Below are 24,218 nucleotides of genomic sequence, written 5' to 3' on the forward strand. Positions count from 1 at the left end.
GGACAAAAGGTAGTTCCCTATTTCTAAATGTCCAGGAAGCATTTGGCACAGTTCCCCATACCGGCTATTAACGAAGGTACAAGCATATGGAATAATTTCACAGATAAGTGACTTGCTTGAAGACATCTTAAAAAAATGGAACCCAGAATGTTGTCCTCGATGGGGAGCGTTCATCAGAGACAATGGTTTTGTCAGGAATGCCACAGGGAACTGTAATAGGACCACTGTTGTTCTCTATGTACCTAAATGATTGGGCGGACAGGCTGGGTAGCAATCTGTGGTTGGAGGGAAGGCGACATTCTTTTCGTGAAACACTATCATGAAAATTTAGAGACCCGGCGTTTGAAGCTTAACGCTGAACGATTGTACTGCCGTCGTCAAACATTGCGCGAAAGGACCCCAAAGATAAATTACGGGAAATTAGGTCTCATACTGAGGTTTATAGACAGTTGGTTTTCCCTCGTTCTATTTGCGAGTGGAACAGGTAAGAATATAAGTAGTGCTACGCAGTACCCTCTGTCATGCACCGTACGGTGGTTTGCTGAGTATCTATATAGATGTAGAAAACATAGGCATTAGTATTGCACTTCCAGAATCTGACGGCGCTGCAGTGGCTCTGCATGGGGACAATTAAACTATGAGAGCATCTCCACAAATAGGTACGAAGAATTACTAGTCGGCCGCTCGCTACATCACTTCAAGGCCAGACTGACTTGGTTACCACAAACGCCGGGTGAGAAAGTGCGACCATTTATACTGTATGCCCCCTTATAGTACCAATTACTGACTCACTGGCTCAACTGAGACATTCCTACATGTTTAGTATGAGTGGGGAGGGGGGTTGGAAAATGCTTTGTCCCTATACAAAATGTTGTAAGCATGTCTGTGATGCCTTTAGTACTGTTATAAATACCCATTTACAGGATATTGGAGATGAAGCAAGCAAATTTAATGGAATGAATAAAACTCCCAGAATTATTTCATATACTTAAATAATGAACATTAAATGCTGTGTTATAGGATTTAAGAGTATAAACTATTGGATAAAGGATTAAAGTGTACCATCGAAACTGGATCCCACATTACTGAACAAAAACAGCTAATAGCATCTGCGAAAGTACCACTAGACTTAGCAGACTTACCTGTAAAACAACACATTGAAATTACCATCAAAATAGCGAATGCTACAGAAAGAGAGCTGTAAATCGGGAAGATACAATACCTATTGATATAAGAAAGTGTTACGCCAAATTATTGAAAAATAGACGAATAACAACGCCCTAGCAATTAAATCACATAAAGGCAATAATCTATTTATCCCAACCAGAAATGATTACATACAAGAAGTCCTTTGGTAGCAATGGTATTGCACATAAATAAACAGAAACCCCATAAACACATTTGTTGCCCAAATAAAGAAAACAATAAGAGCATGTTATACAATACTTACATAATATGAAAGGACATGTATAGCAATGAACCCTAAAACACCACAAATCCGCACACTCCCTAAGATACACAACCTGCTTGTTTCTATATGTCCTGTGGAAAGCAATGTTAAGTCTCACATACTACATCAGCAATATATTTAACAACTTCCTTAATAACTTTTACATATACGACAAAAAAATATACCATAAGGAATTCCAAAACATTAGCTAAAAACATTAAAGACATAAAAATACCCCCAATTTAAGGTTTGTATCTTTTGACATTACTACGCTATACGCAAACATTAGGATCCAGGAAACAAGACATCGTAGATAAAAACCTATTCAGATACAGAAAATCTCAAAGTCAATACAGAAATTTTACAACAAACAAAATGAAACAAATAAACTAATAAAATATGTACACTAAAAGATGGAGTCGCACTGGGATGTAACATTGCTGAAACCATAGTGACATATTCCTTACTAGTTGGAAGGAAAATTCCTCGATTAAAAAAAAAAGCAACTAATCAAAAGATCATATACTACTACAGATACGCAGACGACACTTAACACTTTTGGAAGACAACCTTAATGACACAGACGAAATACATAAAGTAGCAAATCAATTACACCCCAAACTGAAATTTACCACAGAACACGAAACTAGCAAAACAATTAAGTTTCTCGACGTAAGTACAAAAAAAAAAAAAACACGAAGCACAAACATCGCTAAGAAATTTACAGAAAGCCTACCACAAAAGACGGTTTTGTCAGTGCACACTCATGTCATCGCAAAGTCCACACCCTCATATTCTTCCACACATTGCTTAACAGATTAATAAATTTCCCACTAGAAGATGAAGAAGCTCAAAAGGAATTAAAAATCTTGGAATAAATAGTTCATCAACACGACTGTGTCATCAACATACATTCAGAACACTGTGGGTTTCAAGTTAGCAGATTCCAGCGCATTCCCCTCAATGCTCTCCATAAAAATTAAATCACAAAGACGTCGCGAGGGTGCAGCTCTGTGACACACAAATATCACCGTGTTGAACGACTCCGCAGCCATAGATTTAATTTCCATGCATATGTTACACCTCTTTGCCGCCAAACGACGTCTCTGGCGCGTTGTGTATCTTTAGCCGCATACGCATTTGTGCGGTCCACGGTTTTAAAAGGACGGAGCAAGTGCTAGAGCGTCAGTCACCTCGGCTTACTCTGAAGATGACTGGACGTTATTCAGCCGAAATATTAGGAGCTGAATTTATGTGGCTGCACGCCCGTAACTTTATTGAACAGTCTTTACGCCGTGAAAACATGAAGATTAACAATAACAAAACTATTTAAAAAATAAAAGTATAACACAAAAATCTCAACTAAAACTAAAACAAATTTCAGGAAAAAACATAATTAGGAGCAAACCAATAAAAACAACTAAAAATAACTGAATTCCCACACATCACCTAATTATAATCGTAACTATATAAACATGTCATATTGCTGATCCACTGTCATCCAAGCTGTCAAGAGAAAAATATCATGCATAAATTCAAATATACGTCTCAAACATACACCTATACAGAGACTAATAATTCTAAAAAAAGACAGGACATGGCAGCAACGATGTTACATGTAAGATAAAATACCAAACCGATCTATTATAACAATTCTTATCCTAGCTACAGACCATTACATTAAGACCATCACTTACTTATGTACAGTATATTTACATATCTGATGACAGTACGCCAAAATCGGCTCACTGTGAGTTATTTGTAAAATAAAGGCATTTAAGGAGCAGTGCAGTTAGCTGATACTCATAATACTTATGTCATTAGAAGACATATTTAGTATGCTGACCCCAAAGAACAAAACGTACTGTTAGATTTGCTTATGAAACTACGAGGGTAATCCCAAAAGTAAGGTCTCCTATTTTTTTATAAGTACATAGTCCTGTTTATTTCTACAATGGTTTACATTAGTTCACAGCTTGAACATTTAGCTATTTTTTTGACATAATCACCATTTCTGTGGATGCATTTTTGTAGATGCTGTAGTAGTTTTTGTGTACCCATGTCTTACCAGCTCGCTGCCATGCTTTTCAGAAAGCAATGAATTGCTTCTTTCACCTCGTCCTCGGAGCTGAATCGCTGGGACCACAATTAACGCTGACAGGTAGTATGAGACTGAAAAAACTCAAACGGGCAATTCAGAACCGGAGAAGAGGAATATTAAGCAAGGGCGTACATATTCTCCATGACAACGCTCGCCCACACATCGCTCGGCAAACCGTTGCTCTCCTGCAACAGTTTCAGGGGAACATAATCACCCACCCTATAGTCTTGACTTGGCGCCCAGCGACTATCATCTGTTCCCTAGGTTAAAAGAACATTTGACCGGAAAGCGATTCAGCTCCGACGACGAGGTGAAAAAAGAGTTTCATAACTTCCTGAACAGCATGGCGGCGAGCTAGTATGAGATGGGCATACAAAAACTGCCACAGCGTCTACAAAAATGCATCGACAGAAATGGTCGTTCTGTCGAAAAATAGCTAAATGTTCAAGCTGTAAATTGATGTAAACCATTGTAGAAATAAACATGTCTATATACTTTTAAAAAATAGAAGACTTACTTATGGGATTACCCTCGTATTTCCTCTGCTATGGGCGCACCGTGAGGATGATAAATACGGCCTTGGTGACATGCGACGGTGAATCAGAAAGTAAGTTGCACTTGCAAGTTAGGGCCATTTATTAAATTGCATACACATAGGCAAAACGGCTACGAGAATATAGTGTGTAAGTTCACTTTACACATAAGTCACAAGAGAATGTGAACATTTCTCGGAACTGGTAACCAAGTTTCGATTCCTGATGCATAGAAACCACCTCCAGCACTACGCGACATCCTGGATACGACTGCTTTAACAGATCATCGTTTCGGAATCTTCGTCCACCGAGATCCCCTTTCATCTTGCCTAGCACATGATAATCGCATGGCGCTAGGTCTGGTCTGTATGGAGGATGTTCCCATACCTCCCCCTTGAATCGCTGCAGCAGTCATGATATTTAGCAAGCCGTTTGCAGTGTTGCGTTATCTTGCAACAAAATGACACCCGCGCTCAGTTTTATCCGCCGCTTTTCTTTAATTGCGTTACGCAACGAACGCAACGTTTGGCAATACGAAGCATAGTTGATTGTCGTGCCTCTATGCATAAGTTCCATGTGCACCAGCCTCTCCACGTCAAAGAACGCTGTCGCTATCACGTTTCCTGCCGAAGGTTGAACCTTGGCTCTCTTTCGTTTTGATGATGTGGCTTGCACGCATTTCAACGATGCTCTTTGTTTTGGGTGTGGAGTGGTGGACCTACAATTTATTCCCTGAGATTATTCGTCGCAGAAGCGCGTTGTACTCCACAGAATACCGTCCCAAAAATGCCAGTGACGATTGGAAATGCTGTCCCTTGTGAACATCGGTGAGCATCCGTGGGATCGATTTGGCACACAGTTTACAATATCCAAGATGCTGGGGAACAATGGAGAACACACTGCCATGTGAAATGTTCAGCATGCTCGCAGTTTGCTGCAGTGTGATGCGGCGATTCTCTCTAACGATCAATCCATACGGTCAACATTTGCAACGGTACTGGACGTAGCTGACCTGCCTTGGCGATATTCGTCGGTGAGATCCGTGCACCCGCCATCAAATTGCTTACAATATTTTATAGTAACTGGGCGTGGGGACTGCACGCACACCATATACAGCAGTGATCTCATGATGAATTTGCCCGGGAGCGAGGGAGGGTGGGAGGGAGGGAGGGGCCTCTGCTGGTCAGAGCACACTGTACGCCACACAACACAGCCAGTGCCAGCCTCTGCCTTGGCTGCCGCGTGCATTGTCTGCGCACCTTAACTTTGCATCGCACTCCGTCGGCGATCGTTTCAGTCGCACGTCCTGCCCTCGGGGCAGTTGATGCGAGCAACAGGACAGAGAGCCTCCTAGCGGAGAACATAAGAACTACTTGCAACAACCTGCTCGCAAGAGAACGGCCAATTTGTCGCGGAGCGGGTGACTGGTGGCAGGTCACTGCTCCCCCCACCCTCGGAACTCGCCCGCTCAACGCTCACCCCACCATTCTCGACTCAAGCCAGAGTGTCGAGCAAAGCAGCTCAGGTGTCACTCTGATCTCTGCGGTCTCAGCTCACGCAGTAATACAGCTCGCGGCACGACCTGCTTGACTCAGTGCCTCTGCATAGGAGTTCGTCTCTAATGGATATTGTTCTTCGTAGTAATACGGCTATGTATATTACATTATTATGTTATGTATACATCATTTGTTTTTATTTTTATTTGTTTATACTGATCACCGAGCGAGCGAGGTGGCGCAGTGGTTAGCACACTGGACTCGCATTCGGGAGGACGACGGTTCAATCCCGTCTCCGGCCATACTGATTTACTTTTTCCGTGATTTCCCTAAATCGCTTCAGGCAAATGCCGGGATGGTTCCTTTGAAAGGGCACGGCCGATTTCCTTACCAATCCTTCCCAATCCTTCCCTAACCCGAGCTTGTGCTCCGTCTCTAATGACCTCGTTGTCGACGGGACGTTAAACACTAACCACCACCACCTTTATACTGATCAGATTAGGTTCCTGACGACTCTTACTATAGGATTTTTGTTATGGACACTCGAATTTACACTTTTATTACGAGCGATAAACGTATTGCAAAATGTGATACACTAATATTTCCCTTGTTTTATTCTGCGTAAGGCTATATGCAGCACTTTAGTCTTACAGTGAAATTCATATATATATTTTTCTTATTCTGGTACGGATTTTGCGATTTTAGGCGTCTTCAGAAGGAAACGTTCACTTTAAAAATATAGGATGTATTTTTATGAGGTTAATGAAATTTTAATACATTATAGCCAAATATATTCTTAATTTAATTCTGAAGTTACATTTTCCGATCACCCAAAAAAACCACGATGGTGCAAAATAAATCAATAATCAAAAACTTTGCCATATCGTGGAAATTTCAATAAACAATACAAAATTCTTACTTATTATCTGTGTTACTTCAAAATAGGATCAAATAAGGCCAAAATACAGGTATAGTACTGGAATAAACCAAGTTTAAAGGGCAATGTGCCTTTCGTTTATTTTCTATTGTGAATGAGTGGTGAGTCATGAAAAAAGAGCTAGTTCGTTTCAGGGAGTGAACAGTTCTGATCTGATCTCTGAAAAGAAGTTTTCCCCATCTCTAGTGTGATCTAGAAGCTGATGCTACCCAGCAACGTTTTTGACGTGAGCTGCCAATACCGTACTGTACTCACCCGTGTCTCGCGTCCAGTAGTTGATGGCCTTGGGGGAGGCCTCGACGTGACACTGCAGGGCTACGTCCGTGCCGGTGGGCGCCCCCACCAGCTGGTTCGGCACTTGGATCAGTGGGTGGACTGCAATAGAAACAAACCGTCATGACTAAGCGCGCTCGACACTGTCCTCACACACTCGCAACACTGCGCCTTGTTACCTCTTTGGTACCACAACAGTCAACGATCGGTGGCTTTTTTAACAGCAATGCTCTTCTAGACGGAATTCTACTCGAAATGCTATGTTCTGCAAGTTCATCTGGGCTATCAGCCACACTCTCCAGCGTGTTATGCAAGAAGTTGCATTTTAATGTAGAATAAAGGATTAAACTTCCTAGCAGAGTGAAACTGTGTGTGGACTGGGGCTTGAACATGGAACATTTGCTTTTCCCAGGCAACTGCGTTAGCGCCTGAGTCATCCAAGCACGACTCACGACCCTTCCAAAGAGCTCTATGTCCGCCAGTACTTCTCTACTTCACAGAAGTTCTACCTGGCGGTTTGGGAGGTGGGAGAGAGGGGCTGGTAGGTATGATGCCCTGAGGGTGGGTCGTGAGTCTTGCTTGGATGATATAGGTATTAGAGCAGTTGCCTGGGAAACGCAAAGGTCCTTGTTCGAGGCACAGGACGCCAAACAGCTTTAATCTGCCAGGAACCTTGAAAAAATGGTTCAAATGATTCTGAGCACTATGGCACTTGACTTCAGAGGTCATCAGTCCCCTAACTAACCTAAGGACATCACACACATCCATGCCCGAAGCAGGATTCGAACCTGCGACCGAGGCGGTCGCGCGGTTCCAGACTGAAGAGCCTAGAAGCGCTCGGCCACTCCGGCCGGCTTAAGGCATTTCAGAGTTACTTTCGTGTTAGTAGTATTAGTATGGATGTATGGATTACGTTTATACAGAACCTTCAGAGCGCTAGTCCTCCATGAACTTCTCCTGTTTTCTCCGTCATTAGTTGATGCAACAGTTATATTAACTTCGACTTTCAACAATCTGTCGCATTGTTAAAATAGTAGCTACAGCCATAACTACGTGCATAAACTTGTATCTCATCTCTTATCTATTATGTGACGTGTAATCATTATCATGGAGCTAGCAAGCTGTCATATCTACCTCCATAATATCTGTCTATATAAGCTTCTCATATATTTGTCTGTCCCAATATTCAACACAAATTATCTGTCTCTACAATATTTTTGACTAATTGGGATTATGCACTTGTTTGGATTAACTACAATTTACGCTCATTCAGTGTATATTGTTGTTACAGTAATACCCATACCCTGTCGTGTTAGCCATGCACATATTGTAACGTCTCTGATAGACATGATCTTTGACACAGTTTCCTCTTCACAGATCGTCATCTTTGTGTATAATCGCCCGTGCGGCCGAAATACTTAGGAGTGTGTGTACGTGTGTGGTGTTCTACACTACCTGTGTGTTGCATGCCCAGGAAATTGTTCAATATTGCCTGATATCAGCGAAATGTGGGTTTCTTCGAACAAAGCAACGCAATTAAAAGATACAGGAGTTCACGATGTAAATGACACAAACTAATTCGCTCCTTATCTAGGCAAGTTGTTAACATTATTAAAACTCAGTGACAGTGGCATACAGATTAAAATACCAGTTTTTCATCACATCGTTTCTTGGTGCTGGCCGACACCGCACCAAGGAACCTCCGCCACAATCAGGAAGCGTTACATATGCATAATCATGTAATTTTAAATGTGCAGAGCCGCCTGAAGAAAAACCTGTCAGTTCGATACCGGTAACTGCGCTGTTTTTTTTTTTCCTAATCAACTGGGATTATTAACAGTGGATGGTTGTTGTTCTCACTTTATTGTAAGAACTAAGCTGTATTCTCACGCAGACAGCGTATTCCCACACCATTTGTCGACAAATTAGCGTTTTTTATCGCTGGGTACATTTGTTTCCATGATATGTATTACTTGCATCTACAAACTTCGTTGATGTTCATGCATCTATTTCAGTCTATTATTTTAGTACGTCTGGCTTTTGCCTCAGATTGGACCAAAAGATACGTAACTTAAAATTTCTTGTGACATTTGATTTTATTTTTACTTTACTTTACATTCTTTCCTAGCGACTACGGAGAAGTTTCGTTTGAAAAGTACTCCGCCATATTCTAGGATAAAAATAACATTTTGAAGTGGCACCACCTGGCAATGCTGTAAACACACTACTGGCCACTAAAATTGATACACCACGAAGATGACGTGCTACAGACGCGAAATTTAACCGACAGGAAGAAGATGCTGTGATATGCAAATTAGCTCTTCAGAGCATTCACACAAGGTTGGCGCCGGTGGCGACACCTACAACGCGCTGACGTAAGGAAAGTTTCCAGCCGATTTCTCAAACACAAACAGCAGTAGACCGGCATTGCCTGGTGAAACGTTGTTGTGATGCGTTGTGTAAGGAGAACAAATGCGTACCATCACGTTTGCAACTTTGGTAAAGGTCGGATTGTAGCGTATCGCGATTGTGGTTTATCGTATTGCGACATTACTGCTCACGTTGGTCGAGATACAGTCACTTTCAGCAGAATATGGAATCGGTGGGTTCAGGAGGGTAATACAGAAGGCTGTGCTGGACCCCAAGGGCCTCGTATCACTAGCAGTCGAGATGGCAGGCATCTTATCCGCATGGCTGTAACAGATCGTGCAGCCACGTCTCGATCCCTGAGTCAACAGATGGGGACGTTTGCAAGACAACAACCATCTGCACGAATAGTTCGACGACGTTTGCAGCAGCATGGACTATCAGCTCGGAGACAATGGCTGCGGTTACCCTGCATCACAGACAGGAGCGTCTGCGATGGTGTACTCAACGACGAACCTGGGTGCACAAATGGCAAAATGTCATTTTTTCGGATGAATTCAGGTTCTGTTTACAGCGTCATAATGGTCGCATCCGTGACTGGCGACATCGCGGTGAACGCACATTGGAAGCGTGTGTTCGTTATCGCCGTACTGGCGCTTCACCCGGCGTGATGGTATGGGGAGCCATTGGTTACACGTCTAGGTCACCTCTTGTTCGCATTGACGGCACTTTGAACAGTGGACGTTACATTTCAGATGTGTTACGACCCGTGGCTTTATCCTTCATTCGATCCCTGCGAAACCCTACATTTCAGTAGGATAATGCACGACCGCATTTTGCAGGTCCAATGCGGGCCTTACTATATGCAGAAAATGTTCGACTGCTGCCTTGGCCAGCACATTCTCCAGATTTCTCACCAAATGGAAACGTCTGATCAATGATGTCAGAGCAACTGGCTCTTCAGAATACGCCAGTCACTACTCTTGATTAACAGTGGTATCGTGTTGAAGCTGCATGGGCCGCTGTACCTGTACACGCCATCCAAGCTCTGTTTGACTCAATGCCCAGGCGTATCATGGCCGTTATTACGGCGCGAGGTGGCTGTTCTGGGTACTGATTTCTCGCGATCTATGCACCCAAATTGCGTGAAAATGTAATCGCTTGTCAGTTGTAGTATAATATATTTGTCCAATGAATACCCGTTTATCATCTGCATTTCTTCTTGGTGTAGCAATTTTAATGGCCAGTAGTAAAGCTTGACGGAGATGTTTTTGTGATGAAGACTTGAAGAGTAGCAACTAATACTACAATACGGGCAGGAAAACCCTTACACTATCTGTTAGTAATAAACGGACTATAGCGCTGTACCGTCGCGGAGCCTTGAGCAGAAGATGGTGCGCGCCGCTACGTGGAGTGACGCGCTGCCCTATTACTTCCTCTGATTGAGACAAAAGCACAATCTCTTCGCGGCGCTCGCTGAAAACAGAACACGCAGTCTGTGTGCTCCTCCATCAAACACGCCCGCTCCGCTGTCTGCCGGAGAGGAAAGTTTATGAATAAAACAGACGGCGGCGACAGTATCTGCGGAGTACGGCGGCGGGGACTCCCCCTATTCCGTGCAGTCGCGGCGCCGAGGTATCACGTGTCAGCTTGGCTTCACGGGCAGCGGGGACGGCGGCGCATCTGCGCATGCGCGCCGCCGCCATCAAAGATTCAGCGATCGCGAGGGCCGGCGCGGCTCTTTTCATCGCGCATTCCCTCTGTTTGACTGCGCACGTGTTATGTGCGTCTGTGTACGGTCACGTCACGGCGAGGTCCCACCGTAAGTGGGGCCCCGCTTCGCCGCCACAGACGCGGCCGCCGCTGTGCGCCGCTAAACAGCTTTGGCAGGGGTGCAGTGCGGTTACCCGTAAGTGGCCGGCCAATGCCGCTCTGTGACCCGTGTGTGTACGCGCCAGCGCTGCGCGCCGGGGTACCCATTGGATGCAGATAGAGCTCACAGGCCGACTGCCGTCGCAGATTCGGGGGAGCCGTGGCCGTTCACACACATCTCTTTATTATTATTGTTGTTGTTGATGATGTTTTTATGGGAATCAGTCCTAAGGCTGGCTAGTTTCCTCTCTCCACACGCTCGAACCCCAACTTCTTCATCTCTGCATAACTGCACACTACATTCAGTTAAATCGTTCATTTCTGAAACAACACATCTCACCTAACTCAGTCACATTTTGCAGGTAATGAGACAAGGATAACACTGACCCTACGACTTACCTTGGATGCTCGGTTTAGGAAAGGCAAAGCTACGTTTCCAGCATTTGTAGACTTAACAAGGAGACGGCACGACCGTGGGGTCGGTGATTTGTTCGAAATTTTGTGTGGTGAAAGAGGACGCCTAACACCTCACGTGGTTAAAATATTAGGACGCACACCCGGAAAATCCCGAGAAAAATCGATCCAAAGTTTCTTAGGTGCGGTATCAGTATAAAAAGGGTAGTCCACTGCTGAGAAATTCTATGAAGAATGTAAGCAAAAAAATTTAATATGCATGTATGGAGCCTTACCAACTTAATTAGTTACCAGCTGTGGAGGAGGGCGTATCTAGTAGTTCATTATAAAAGCCACGATTCTTCGATGGTATGTAAGGCTGCAATTTCTTTGTCACCTAGTTTCTCATTTACTTCCACGTAGCCCTGTGGATAAGCAGCGCCACTTGCCAACAATGGATGGTTTATTCTAGAAAGCAACCGTAAATTATGAACAACAAGTCCATCAACGAAATTGTTTCCTATGAAACGATCCCCTTTATCTGAAATTCGATAAATTCAGTGACATCGAATGTTACTTTTCACCTTTTTTCACTTTTCTTCCCGTAGACTCCTCCGAAAGTACCGATTTCTTGAAATATTTCGACCACCAGTTATGAACATCAAAAACGTGCTGTTTGTACCATTTTAACAGTAAATTCGTTAGTCTTTTTCGAAGCTACTCCCAGTTCTGCCTATTCACGCAGTGAATAGATTATTGGAGACAAATTCCGAATCCTTTTCTGCTGCTATTTTCTCGTGTTCTCCTTTGTACTCGGTATTTTTAACTTCCTTTTCACGTATTTCACTTCCGACCAAACAGATTCCTCATTATCAGGAGCCATGCTACAGTCAAACAGTGCTATTGGCGCTCCACGTTTCGAAGAGAGAAAACACGATTCACGCACGCATTTACAGCAGAAGCACCACCTCTCCAGGAGAAGAGCCGTTTCTGCATTAAAAGGAAATTTTATATCCCGTCTGTAGGTCAGGGATATATGGTACGTGCATTCTTTATACACCAAACTCTAGGTATGGATCTGTAACCACTAAAATGTGAATAAGTCATATAATGTCAAAAAGTAGACACGTGCTTTGTCTGTACCTCTTTACTCTTTTCAAGGCTTGTCGCCCCCAACAGTTTCTGCCACCTCATACTTCCTTCCATTACCAAATTGACGATATCTCGATACCCCAGAATGTGTCCTATTGCAAGCTCCCCTGGTGAGCTAAATATCACGTCTTTTTCTGAATTGCCACAAGGCTGTAGCTGGTGTCTTAGCAGCCGTACGTTTAAACTGATGATAATACCGCGCCTACTTCTCGTAAACTGATTTCGTCCATATTTATGGTACACGCTACACCTCTCCAGAAACGGAACTGACAAAAAAGGAAGCACCAGATGGCCAGGCATTTAGAACACTGAACTTTTGGCACAGGTCAGGCAAGGAGTGAGTCATTTATCTTAAAGTAGTTATCAGACAGTGGCTGGAGCAGCGGGAAGGAGAACAGAAACGGTAATCTGCAGGTCGTCGGGTCGAGCCCCCTATGCGGATAGTTTTTATTTTCAAATTTTATGTTACTTGTACTACAAATATACCGAAACTGCGGTGTCACTTATCGATATCAACCTACTGCAGTCATAAAGTTAGCAATGGAAATGTAAGTTTCCTTCAGACGCCGATGGCAGTCGCACAGGATAACGGCGGATCCTATGGTGCGCACCCGCTGAGCCACACCGCCGGTAGCTCTGGGCTACAAGCGCCCCCTGCCGCCGCAAATACAGGATGGCCGGCGGCAGCCACTGAGTCCACTCACGCTCGGAGCCACTGTGCTACACGGCGTCCCCTAGGCCTAACTCTGACACCATCGTTCATGCTTTAGTTCAGAAAGCCTCTTCCTTATTAACGCTGAGAGGTGAACTCTTTCTTGCTTGGATGAATACATCTTACGTAAATCTTGTTTCCTTATCAAATCTGCTCCCGTCCAGTTTTTCTATGACAACAGTTGCTGCACTACTCTGAAGCATATCCTTCCGTACCATTGTGTGCGAAGTCGTACAACACAGAAATAACGCTGGATATACACTGATCAGCAAAAATATTGTGACCAGTGCCCGCCGCGACGTTGGATACCGCCCTGTGCCTTCGCGAGCATGTGACGAGGTAACAAAAGTATGTAAGCAGAGCAGACACAGACTGGGATCACCCTAGCGAAGATTTGGGATGCAAATGGAGAAATCCATTAAGATACGCGACTTTCACAAAGGGGAGATTATTATTGCGCGGTGCCTGCCAACGAGCATTCCATAAACGGTTAAGCTGGTCGAATGATCACGTGCTACTGCCGTGAGCATCTACGCAAAGAGGTAAAAGGTAGGTGAAATTACCACCAGGCGCTAACTGGTTGTACATCCACGACTCTTCATAGAACGTGCGGTTAGTAAGGCTTGTCTGCTCCATAAAGTAGGATAGAGGGTGATCTGTGCCGTCTTTGCCGAAATTGCACAATGCTGCCGCACGCACTAGTGTTTCGGAACACACCGTTCATCGTACACTGTTGAACATGGAGCTCCGCAGCAGATCACCCAGCTGACATGTTGACCCAACGACGTCGTCAGTTACGATTGCAAGGAGCACGGGACCACCGGAATTCGACCGTCGATCAACGGAAACGTGTCGGCTTCTTGGGTGAATCACATTTTTCCTACACCAGGTCGTCTCCACAAACGCCGTCATCGAGGTGACCGGCGGCTCGACATAATCCTTCACTTGCATGATACCTGTGGTATTAACCGAAAACACAGACAGCTGCGAACAACGTTCATCCCTTCATGTTTGTCTTTCCCGACGGTGATGTCATCTTGCATCAGTATAATTGTGCGTGTCTAGGAGCCAGAACGGTGCTACAGTGGTTTCAGGGAATTATTGTGAACTCACGTTGATGCCTGAGCGACCATATCCTATGCAACCATCTGGGTCGCTATCGGGTGCCGTCACTGAGTACGAAAATCAGAAGTTCGCAATTTACGCTAATTACGTGACCTGTGCGTAGACATCTAATTCCACATACCCGGACAAACCTACCAACAACCTGTCCGACCCCCGATACACAGAATAAGTTATGTATTTCGTTCCAAAGAAGGGCAAACAAACTATTAATCAGGTGTCATAATTTTTTGTCACATGGGTCTATTTCATTTATTACTATTGTCATAAAAGCCAAGAGGAGGAGATGGAGAGTAAAATTTGGGATTGTAAATAAATTACCAGGGAGGGATTGTACTATGTCACACACGAAAACTTCCGTATTATCTTACAGCTGATGATTTACATCTGCTCGGGTGATACTCATGGTGAAAACAGGGAAGCAGTACTTTTCTCGCCATATTGCACACGTTACAAACGCAGTGTTTTTATAATTACACGGCCCTTTTAAAATTGCTATGAGAAAACAAACTTGGTTTACATACATAAAGGGTTTTCTGGTCGAGAGCTAGCAAGCGTATGAGCTCCGTAGCTATAGCTGGAGTTGTCCCCAAACGACCGCTGGCCCGATTGTACCTGTGCTAGAGACCTGTTGTTCAGGTGCAGCTGGCGACGCTGATCGAAGATCAAAATGAAACTAACGGCATACGAAGTCCTGTTCGCTTTAGTTACCAATCTTGGGAAGATATTTACACAGTCACTGTGAACGCTGTACGTGCAATAGTTTCTTGGAAATGAATTTAAAATCCAAACGTGAAATTATTAGAAAGCAAACGAAATTCCGCATGCGTAACGATCAATAAAAATCACCTCAGCTGTACTATTAAATATTTATTGTGTTTCGACTGATTTCGAACGTCAAACACCTTTAGGCTAGAGCATCTAAACCAGCAGAATAGGTAACTCACACTGATAAAAGCCGTATGCAAAATACTCCAAGAATGTGCTAAATTCGTAACAAAAATGTTATTGACTTTTGTAATGTTAATGACCAAGTGCAGAAACACCGGTCATAAACATCCTGCAGACCACCTGGTGAACATCTGGCGAGCAGACAGGGCATGTTGAGTACAGCACACTGACCAGAGAGGGCCGCTCCATCACAGAGGTAAAAACGTGAATACAGCACTTGACTCCCGTCTGGTTTGATAGTCGCATGTGCAATCACAATCGTTACAAGCAACGACAAAACCTTAATACAGAACCGAATTTAGAGAGCGCACAATTAATGCAGGCAATTGAAACGTAGAACCTAGAAAAGTTAAACAGCTCAGTTACGCACCATAACAAGGGAACTGGTGACAGTGCTCACACTAAACTAGACGGTAATTATGTTCACAACTACTACAGTATACTTATAAAGCACAGTTACAGACTACATGTAAAGCATAGTTGCAGAATAATCATGTAAAATATATCAGGAACGATAATTACAATCTCACAGAAGGCTCATAAGTCATTAACGTAGTTAGAAAAGATGTATTGCCTCTGAAAATGTAGAAGAGTTGAAGAAACAAACTGCTGATTATTGTATGCTGTTAATGAAATTACAAGCGAGCTGTGCTAAGCGAGCTACAGTTACGTACAATAGAAGAGCACATCACTGATGGGATGGCGAGGCGCGTCGACTCGAGCTCACCGAGAATTTCTCCAGCCTCTAGTTCTCAATCAATTCTCGAGAAGCTCACGAGAAATGGCTCGTCGGCGTGTGCCGCTGCGCGCCAGTTGGCTGCGACAACTTAGGCCGCGCCGCTGTTGTTTTATGAATTGAATGCCGCCGCTAGGCAAACACGCTCGCTGCTCGCTGTAATCGTAACTAGTATGTCTCAGGTTTCATTCGAGTAAAGTGGTTATTCAAATCAATATGGGCACTCGAAAACGAACCTCATGGTGCTGCCAATACTTTACGGAGGATGGAGATAACGTTACTTGCAACATTTGTCGTAAAAATCTCCGTAATGTATCAAAAAATACAACGGGCATGATTAGACATCTTAAACTGCACAATTTATCGAGCAATAAAACAGCGACGTCCGTGGATACAGATGCTCATTCTTCTAACAGTGCGAGGCAGACAAAATATCCAGGTACGTGTGGTACAAAACGGGAATTCCGTGCAAAAGTTCAGATAGTGTCCGAAGCGGTCCGCCACGCTTACAACAAAAAAAATTATAATCTACAGCTTACCCCAAAATCAAACCTATACTATCCTAGCTTTTGCACGATACGATATGTAATTTTATTGGACTAGTTGTCGAGCACAGCGTATCCTCTCGCAGGAGCACTGATCTAAATCTTACATTTCTCTTCATAGAGGGAAGTAAACAGCAACAACACCTAGATGAAGCACTAGTGGCCATAATAACAGACGATTTTCAACCGCTTTCAATCGTCGAGGATACTAGTTTTCGACGTTTTGTTTCACTGTTGGACCCACAATACTCGATACCAAATAGAAAGAAGTTGCGCCTCATGATTGAGGATGATTACCATAAACAGAAAGAGGCTGTAAACTTGGCCGTGGAAGACTCTACTTGTGTTTCTTTAACGACCGATATTTGGACCTCACTCAATATTGAGGCATATATTGCTGTAACTGGTCATTTCATTAACACTAATTGGAGTCTGAAAGCTTTAGCTCTGGAGACATTCCGTTTCCCGGAAAAGCATACAGCGCTAAATATTAATGAGGCGTTAAATAACGTGATTTCAAAATGGAACATTGAAAACAAAGTTGTAAGCATCACAACTGACAACGCCAGTAACATGACGCAGGCCGTACAACTTATTCACAGTGGCAACATAGGTATGCAACATGTGCCTTGTTTAGCACACACTATAAATTTAGTTGTGAAAAGTTCTTTGAACAGCAACAGTGAGCTCTGCATAATGCGGGAAAAGGCCAGAAAAAATTGTTAGCTATTTTAAAACAAGTTGCAATGCTAATGAAAAACTCCAAGAGATCCAGGATCTAATGAAAAAACCTGTTCATAAAGTGATTTAGGAAACCGAAACCCGATGGAACTGTACGTTTTATATGCTACAACGTCTAGTGGAGCAAAAGGAATGCATTGCAGCCTGTTTATCAACTTTGTATTCAGGTGTAGAGAACCTCACAGCTGACGAGTAGCGAATTTTGAGCGAATGTTTATGTGTACTAGAGCCATTTGAAGTGGTAACAAATGAAATCTCAACTGAAAATTACACCTATCTTTCGAAAGTTATTCCAATAATCAGACAGCTAATCACAACCGTATGCAATGGGAAGTGGGCTACCACGACAGCGCAAGAGCTACAGCAACGTCTGCACAACTCACTAATAGCCCGGCTAGGCTTCATAGAAACAAACAAAGTACATGCCGTTGCCGCAGTTCTCGACCCAAGATTCAAAACGTTACCATTTACGAATCCCATTCATTTAAAAACATGCCGTTGCAAGCCTAATTACAGAGTGCACAAACGTGGTAGAGACCGTACGATCTACTCATTCGACTGCTAACGACACTAGCCACGACTACCATGGCGTACAAAACGCCAGTAGTTCCTTATGGGCACTTTCGATGAAGAGGTTTCCAATAAAAATCTAATGAAAAGCGGTTGTGATAGCATAGACCTGGAGGTACAACGATATTTGGAAGAACCGTACCTATAACGCACGGATAATCCTTTACACTATAGGGAAAAACATGAAAACAGTTACCCAGGTCTATCTGTCGTGGCAAAAAAATATCTTGCAATACCTGCAACTTCTGTTCCGAGAAAAAGAATATTTTCGAAAACAGGACTACTTATAAACAAACAAAGAAGCAGACTAAAAGGCCAATTGGTTAATAAAATCATATTTCTAAACAAAAATCGACGGCAGTGTAGCAATGCGATGTAAAAATGGCTTCTGCTGAACAACTTTTGTTTACTTTGTTTCTTCTGTAAGTAAACTCATGTATGCAGTTTCTGTATATAAAAGGCTATAGTACCTCTCTTTTACGTTTAAGCATACATGCATACATGCAGAATTTCCAAGGTAATTTATTTTGTAAGAATAAAGCTTCTGTTTTATGCGAATTCTTTGCTGTGTTTTAAACAACAATTCTATGATTTTTGTCTTATGAGACATATACTAATACTTCAGTAATCATTAATAACGGTAGTAAAGTTGATATCAATCATAGAACTTCAAAGTTTTCCGAGTACGTACGTACGACGAGTACGACCGCTGCGGCTCAGTGCTTCGTGTACTGAAGGTTTGCGCAATTTCTCAGAGAGCGCAGCACTGTCAATTTCTCGAGCGTAGCCGAGAAATTCTCGAGAAATTGCCTTCGCGTCGCGCGTTTCTTGAGCGCGATCATAGCCCATCCCTAGAGTACATACACCAGTGGCTACGCAAAGCTCCTATCATCATTAAGCTGATAACGCAATAGGCTTATTCCACAATCGATTGTGATGTAGTTACACATAATACAACATAACCCGTAACAATGATTATAAAAATGATCATTGCAACAGAATAAACGCAGTTACGACAAACAACGTCTTATCATTGAACGTATAAAAGAATTGAAAAGGGTAGTTCTTCTGCGCTGCTAACAAACTAAAAGAATGAATGAAACTTAACTTTGCAGCAGAGTGTGTGCTGATATGAAACTTGATGTCGGATTAAAACTGTGTGCCGGACAGAGACTCTAAATCGGGATCTTTGCCTTTCGGGGGCAAGTGCTCTACCATCTGAGCTACCCAAGTACGACTTTCGACCCATCCTCATAGCGTTAATGCCACCAGAACCTCGTCTCCTACCTTCCAAATTTCACAGAAGGTACCTTTCAGAACTAGCACTCCTGAGAGAAAAGATTTTGCGGTAATATGGCTTAGCCACAGCCTGTGGGATACTTCCAGAATGAAATTTGATTCTGTATCGGAGTGTGCGCTGAAATGAAACTTCCTGGCAGAGTAAAGCTGTGTGCCGGAGTGACACTCGAATTTTAGAACTTTGCCTTTCTTTGGCAAGTGCTGGACCATCGTAGCTACCCAAGCACCATTCACGACCAGTCCTCACAGCTTTAATTCCACCAGGACCTCGTCTCCTATCTTCGAAACTTCAGAGAGTCTCTCCTGCAGATCTTGCAGAACTAGCACTCCTGGAAGAAAGTATATTGGGGTAACATGGCTTAACAACAACCTGGTGGATGTTTCAACAATGAGATTTTTCACTCTGCAGCCAAGTGTGCGTTGATATGAAACTTCCTGGCAGATTAAAACTCTGGGCCGGACCGAGACTCGAAGTTGGTAGAACACTTGGCCGCGAAAGACAAAGTCCCGAGTTCGAGTGTCGGTCTGGTACACCAGGAAATTTTAAACTAAAAGCCAGCTCCGCTGAATTTGCACATGTCTCTGCAATAAAGCAACAGAGTTAAAGCTTACACAAGAGAGCGCTGACCTATACAGGTAAAACAGTTGTTAGTTATACAAATGATGAAGTATCTGCACACAACCTCGCAGAAAATAGTAAATGTTGCCACACAAAGTGACCGTGAGTAATGAATAACAGCCATTACAAGAAAACTTGCTGACAGTGAACATTTGGAATGCTATGCTACAGTGATGAAACTGGATAGTTTCAGTTGTGTATTGACAGCTGAAATCCAGCTGTGTGAAATTTACTGCTATTATGTACAAACACAAAGCGGACAAAGAGTAAAAACCACAGCACAATTAATTCAGACAATTGAGAAACAGATATGAAAGTAAGTTTGCAACATAACTATGTACAAAAAAGAGAACAGGTGACAGGGGTCACTTCACACAGCACCGTCATTTGACACGTATGACAGTAAACAAATAACTGTCAAATAGTCACAAGTAGCGTAATTTCCTGTTTAATTTGACTTGCGCGGCCCTTCCCGCCGGAGATTAAAGTCCTCACTCGTACATGGGGTGTGTGTGTTGTTCTTAGTATAAGTTAGTTTAAATAGTGTGTAACTCTAGGACACCCAGTTTTAAGCATACAAGGGAAAGCAGAATGGTGGAAGGAGTATACAGAGGGTCTATACAAGGGCGATGTACTTGAGGACTATACTATAGAAATGGAAGAATGTAGATGAAGATGAAATGGGAGATATGATGCTGCGTGAAGAGTTTGACAGGGCACTGGAAGACCTGAGTCGAAACAAGGCCCCGGGAGTAAACAACATTCCATTAGAACTACTGACGGCATTTGGAGATCCGGTCCTGACAAAACTCTACCAACAGGTCAGCAAGTTTGAGAAAGGCGCTCTCAGACTTCGAGAAGAATACAATAATTCCAATCCCAAAGAAAGCAGGTTTTGACAGATGAAAAAATTACCGAACTGTCAGTTTAATAAGTCACAGTTGCAAAATACTAAGGCGAGTTATTTACAGACGAATGGAAAAAATGGTAGAAGCCGAACTCGGGGAAGATCAGTTTGGATTCCGTAGAAATGTTGGAACACGTGAGGCAATACTGACCTTACGACTTATCTTAGAAGAAAGATTAAGGAAAGGCAAACCTACGTTTCTAGCATTTGTAGACTTAGAGAAAGCTTTTGACAATGTTGACTGGAATACTCTCTTCCAAATTCTAAAGGTGGCACGGGTAAAATACAGGGAGCGAAAAGCTATTTACAATTTGTACAGAAAATAGATGGCAGTTATAAGGGTCGAGGGGCACGAAAGGGAAGCAGTGGTTGGGAAGGTAGTGAGACTGGATTGTAGCCTCTCCACGATGTTTTTCAGTCTGTATATTGAGCAAGCAGTAAAGGAAACAAAAGAAAAGTTCGGAGTAGGGATTAAAATCCATAGAGAAGAAATAAAAACTTTAAGGTTCGCCGATGACATCGTAATTCTGCCAGAGACAGCAAAGGATTTGGAAGAGCAGTTGAACGGAATGGACAGTGTCTTGAATGGAGGATATATGATGAACATCAACAGAAGCAAAACGAGAATAATGGTATGTAGTCGAATTAAGTCTGGCGATGCTGAGGGAATTAGATTAGGAAATGAGACACTTAAAGTAGTAAATAAGTTTTGTTATTTGGGGAGCAAAATAACTGATGATGGTCGAAGTAGAGAGGATATAAAATGTAGACTGGCAATGGCAAGGAATGTGTTTCTGAAGAAGAAAAATTTGTTAACATCGAGTATTGATTTAAGTGTCAGGAAGTCGTTTCTCAAAGCATTTGTATGGAGTGTAGCCATGTATAGAAGTGAAACATGGACGATAAATAGTTTGGACAAAAAAAGAATAGAAGCTTTCGAAACGTGGTGCTACAGAAGCATGCTGAAGATTAGATGGTTAGATCACATAACTAATGAGGAGGTATTGAAAATAATTGGGGAGAAGAGGAGTTTGTGGCACAACTTGACAAGAAGAAGGGACCGGTTGGTAGGACATGTTATGAGGCATCAGGGGATCACAAATTTAGCTCTGGAGGGCAGCGTGGAGGGTAAAAATCGTAAGGGAGACCAAGAGATGAATACACTAAGCAGATTCAGAAGGATGTAGGTTGCAGTAGGTACTGGGAGATGAAGATTGCACAGGGTAGAGTAGCATGGAGAGCTGCATCAAACCAGTCTCAGGACTGAAGACCACAACAACAACAGTAACAAGTCCAGGTACCGATGACCTCAGCAGTTTGTTCTCTTAGAAACGCGCATACATTTGACCATTTCGACCATTTTGACTTGAAGATGTTCAACGAAGGAAATCTGTCGTAACACAACAAATTTGTAATTATACTGCTGAGGCTGTGTTTGTTAATCATTAATATTGTTAGCTAGGGTGCACAACATTTACGAGACTATTTACGCACAGTGATTTGACCCTACGACCTTCGGAATACTATATTGTTCTCTACATAATGAATTCATCATTGCGAATAATAACTACCATCAGCTGTAGAATGGAATGACGACAATGAAAATTTGTGTGGGACCGGGACTCGAACCCAGTTTTCCCGCTCATCGCGAGCAGTCGCCTCACCTCTTTTATTTATTTATTTATTTATTTTAAGGAACCGCTGTAGGAGCAGCACGGCGGGTAGGGCAGGAGTGGACACCCCCGCCGGCATGGCCAAGTAACGTTCTAGGATCGAAGAATCAGGGAGAGGATGTAGCGGGATTGTCTGTGTTGTCTTATTTAAATATTTGTTCCAGTTTCATAATTTTTAAAAAATTTTAAATTGTATTAATGGACTTATTTTTGTTTTATTAAAGAAAAAATCCTACTACTGCCGTAGCCGGGCGTCCGAGTCGTCTTCTCGTTCGTTGGGAGGGTTCCCCCCTATTCCGTCCGTAGAGGATCAATATGCTCCAGGATTCTTCTTCATTTTCAGCGTCTCGTACCCGGAAGGCTCCAGTTCAAAAATGGTTCAAATGGCTCTGAGCACTATGCGATTTAACTTTGGAAGTCATCATTCGCCTAGAACGTAGAACTAAATAAACCTAACTAACCTTCGGACATCACACACATCCATGCCCGAGGCAGGATTCGAACCTGCGACAGGAGCGGTCGCTCGGCTCCAGACAGTAGCGCCTAGAACCGTACGGCCACTACGGACGGTAAGGCTCCAGTGAGCAGGAGGATCCGCAAGTAATGATCCTTAATAATTTGCGAAACGGGTTCTGTACTTCGGGTGACGGCTGAAAGCTGCTTGTGTCGTCATCAGTAGGGACCAAAAGTCGAGTGTACCTTTATAAGCATTGATAAACATGTAGTAAAGGGCCATGCCTTTTAGCCAGTTAACGGCGTTCGTCCTATTCGATGGAAAGTATACGCCGTCGGGGCGCAATATATCATCAGGAGAGAGAGATTCCGTCAATCACTGCAAGAGTAATGCCAGCATGTGCTGCGTCAGTAGGCAGCACTCACTGGTCGCGGCCCAAGTCAGGCGGTTTGCATCCGAGTCAACTACTGAGCATGTCGGACACAAGGAGACGTCCGACAGATGAATGGAATGTAGCCCATTCACAATCACGTGCCACAATGAACGCACTGTCGTGCGTAGAAAGGCGTCTGTACCGCTCGCCACACCGTGTTCCAGGCAACTTCAGGATGTCTGAGTGCGACCGTATTGATAGGTTGCTGCTGTTGATAGAGGCAGTCTTTTGTGCTGAGCATCCGTGCCGTTGGAAGTTCTGACCGTAAGTAGCTGAAGTCAATCAAGAACACTCTGATATGGGCGAGTGCCGGTGAAATGTGTCCTACAGGAACCAGGGGATGCAGAGTGTGTGGAGCCACTGCACCTATCAGGATGCCTCTCAGAGTGGCGTGGGCAGAGGTCCACGTGCGACGCATAGTGTTGAGTTAAAGCGATCGCGCACGTTTATAGACATGAATTAAACCGATACCGCACGCCCGCTGCGGCAGTGTCAGGGTCGCATATCGGACTTTAAAAGTAAGGCCGGCGCTCACGAAATGTTCATATGCTGTTTGAAATATGTCGGCCATCGTAGCCGGCAAGGGAAGGACATGCGCAAAATAATCCAGTGTGGAGACATAGGTGAGGACGTAACGTGTTCTGAGGACAGCATATCCATGCGACACAATTTGCTGTATCGTATCAGAGCACGTGTCTGGTGCAGGAGCCAGCGGTATGTAGCCGCCGCCATGCGGCGAACATTGCTATAAAACTACACTCCTAAACATTTGAGTACGGGCACCAAGTCAAAGAGTACCGCCATTGCGTGGGAAAGCCCCCCCCCCCCTCCAACATCCATGTATTTTGCCTTCTTCACGTTGATGACGATCCCAGCGACCGC

The 24,218-nt window shown here is 43.5% G+C and overlaps 1 protein-coding gene across 1 annotated transcript in view; it reads right to left on the reverse strand.

Annotated features, from left to right (window-relative positions):
• Positions 1-24,218, reverse strand: part of LOC126272930 (lachesin-like) — a 2,822,604-nt gene that overhangs the window by 175,789 nt on the left and 2,622,597 nt on the right. Inside the window, exon 9 of the mRNA XM_049976227.1 lies at positions 6,773-6,892. Coding sequence (XP_049832184.1) covers positions 6,773-6,892 — 120 coding nt within the window. The remainder of the gene's footprint in view (positions 1-6,772; positions 6,893-24,218) is intronic.

Source organism: Schistocerca gregaria, chromosome 5 (assembly GCF_023897955.1).
Source record: "Schistocerca gregaria isolate iqSchGreg1 chromosome 5, iqSchGreg1.2, whole genome shotgun sequence".
Taxonomy (NCBI): Eukaryota; Metazoa; Arthropoda; class Insecta; order Orthoptera; family Acrididae; genus Schistocerca; species Schistocerca gregaria.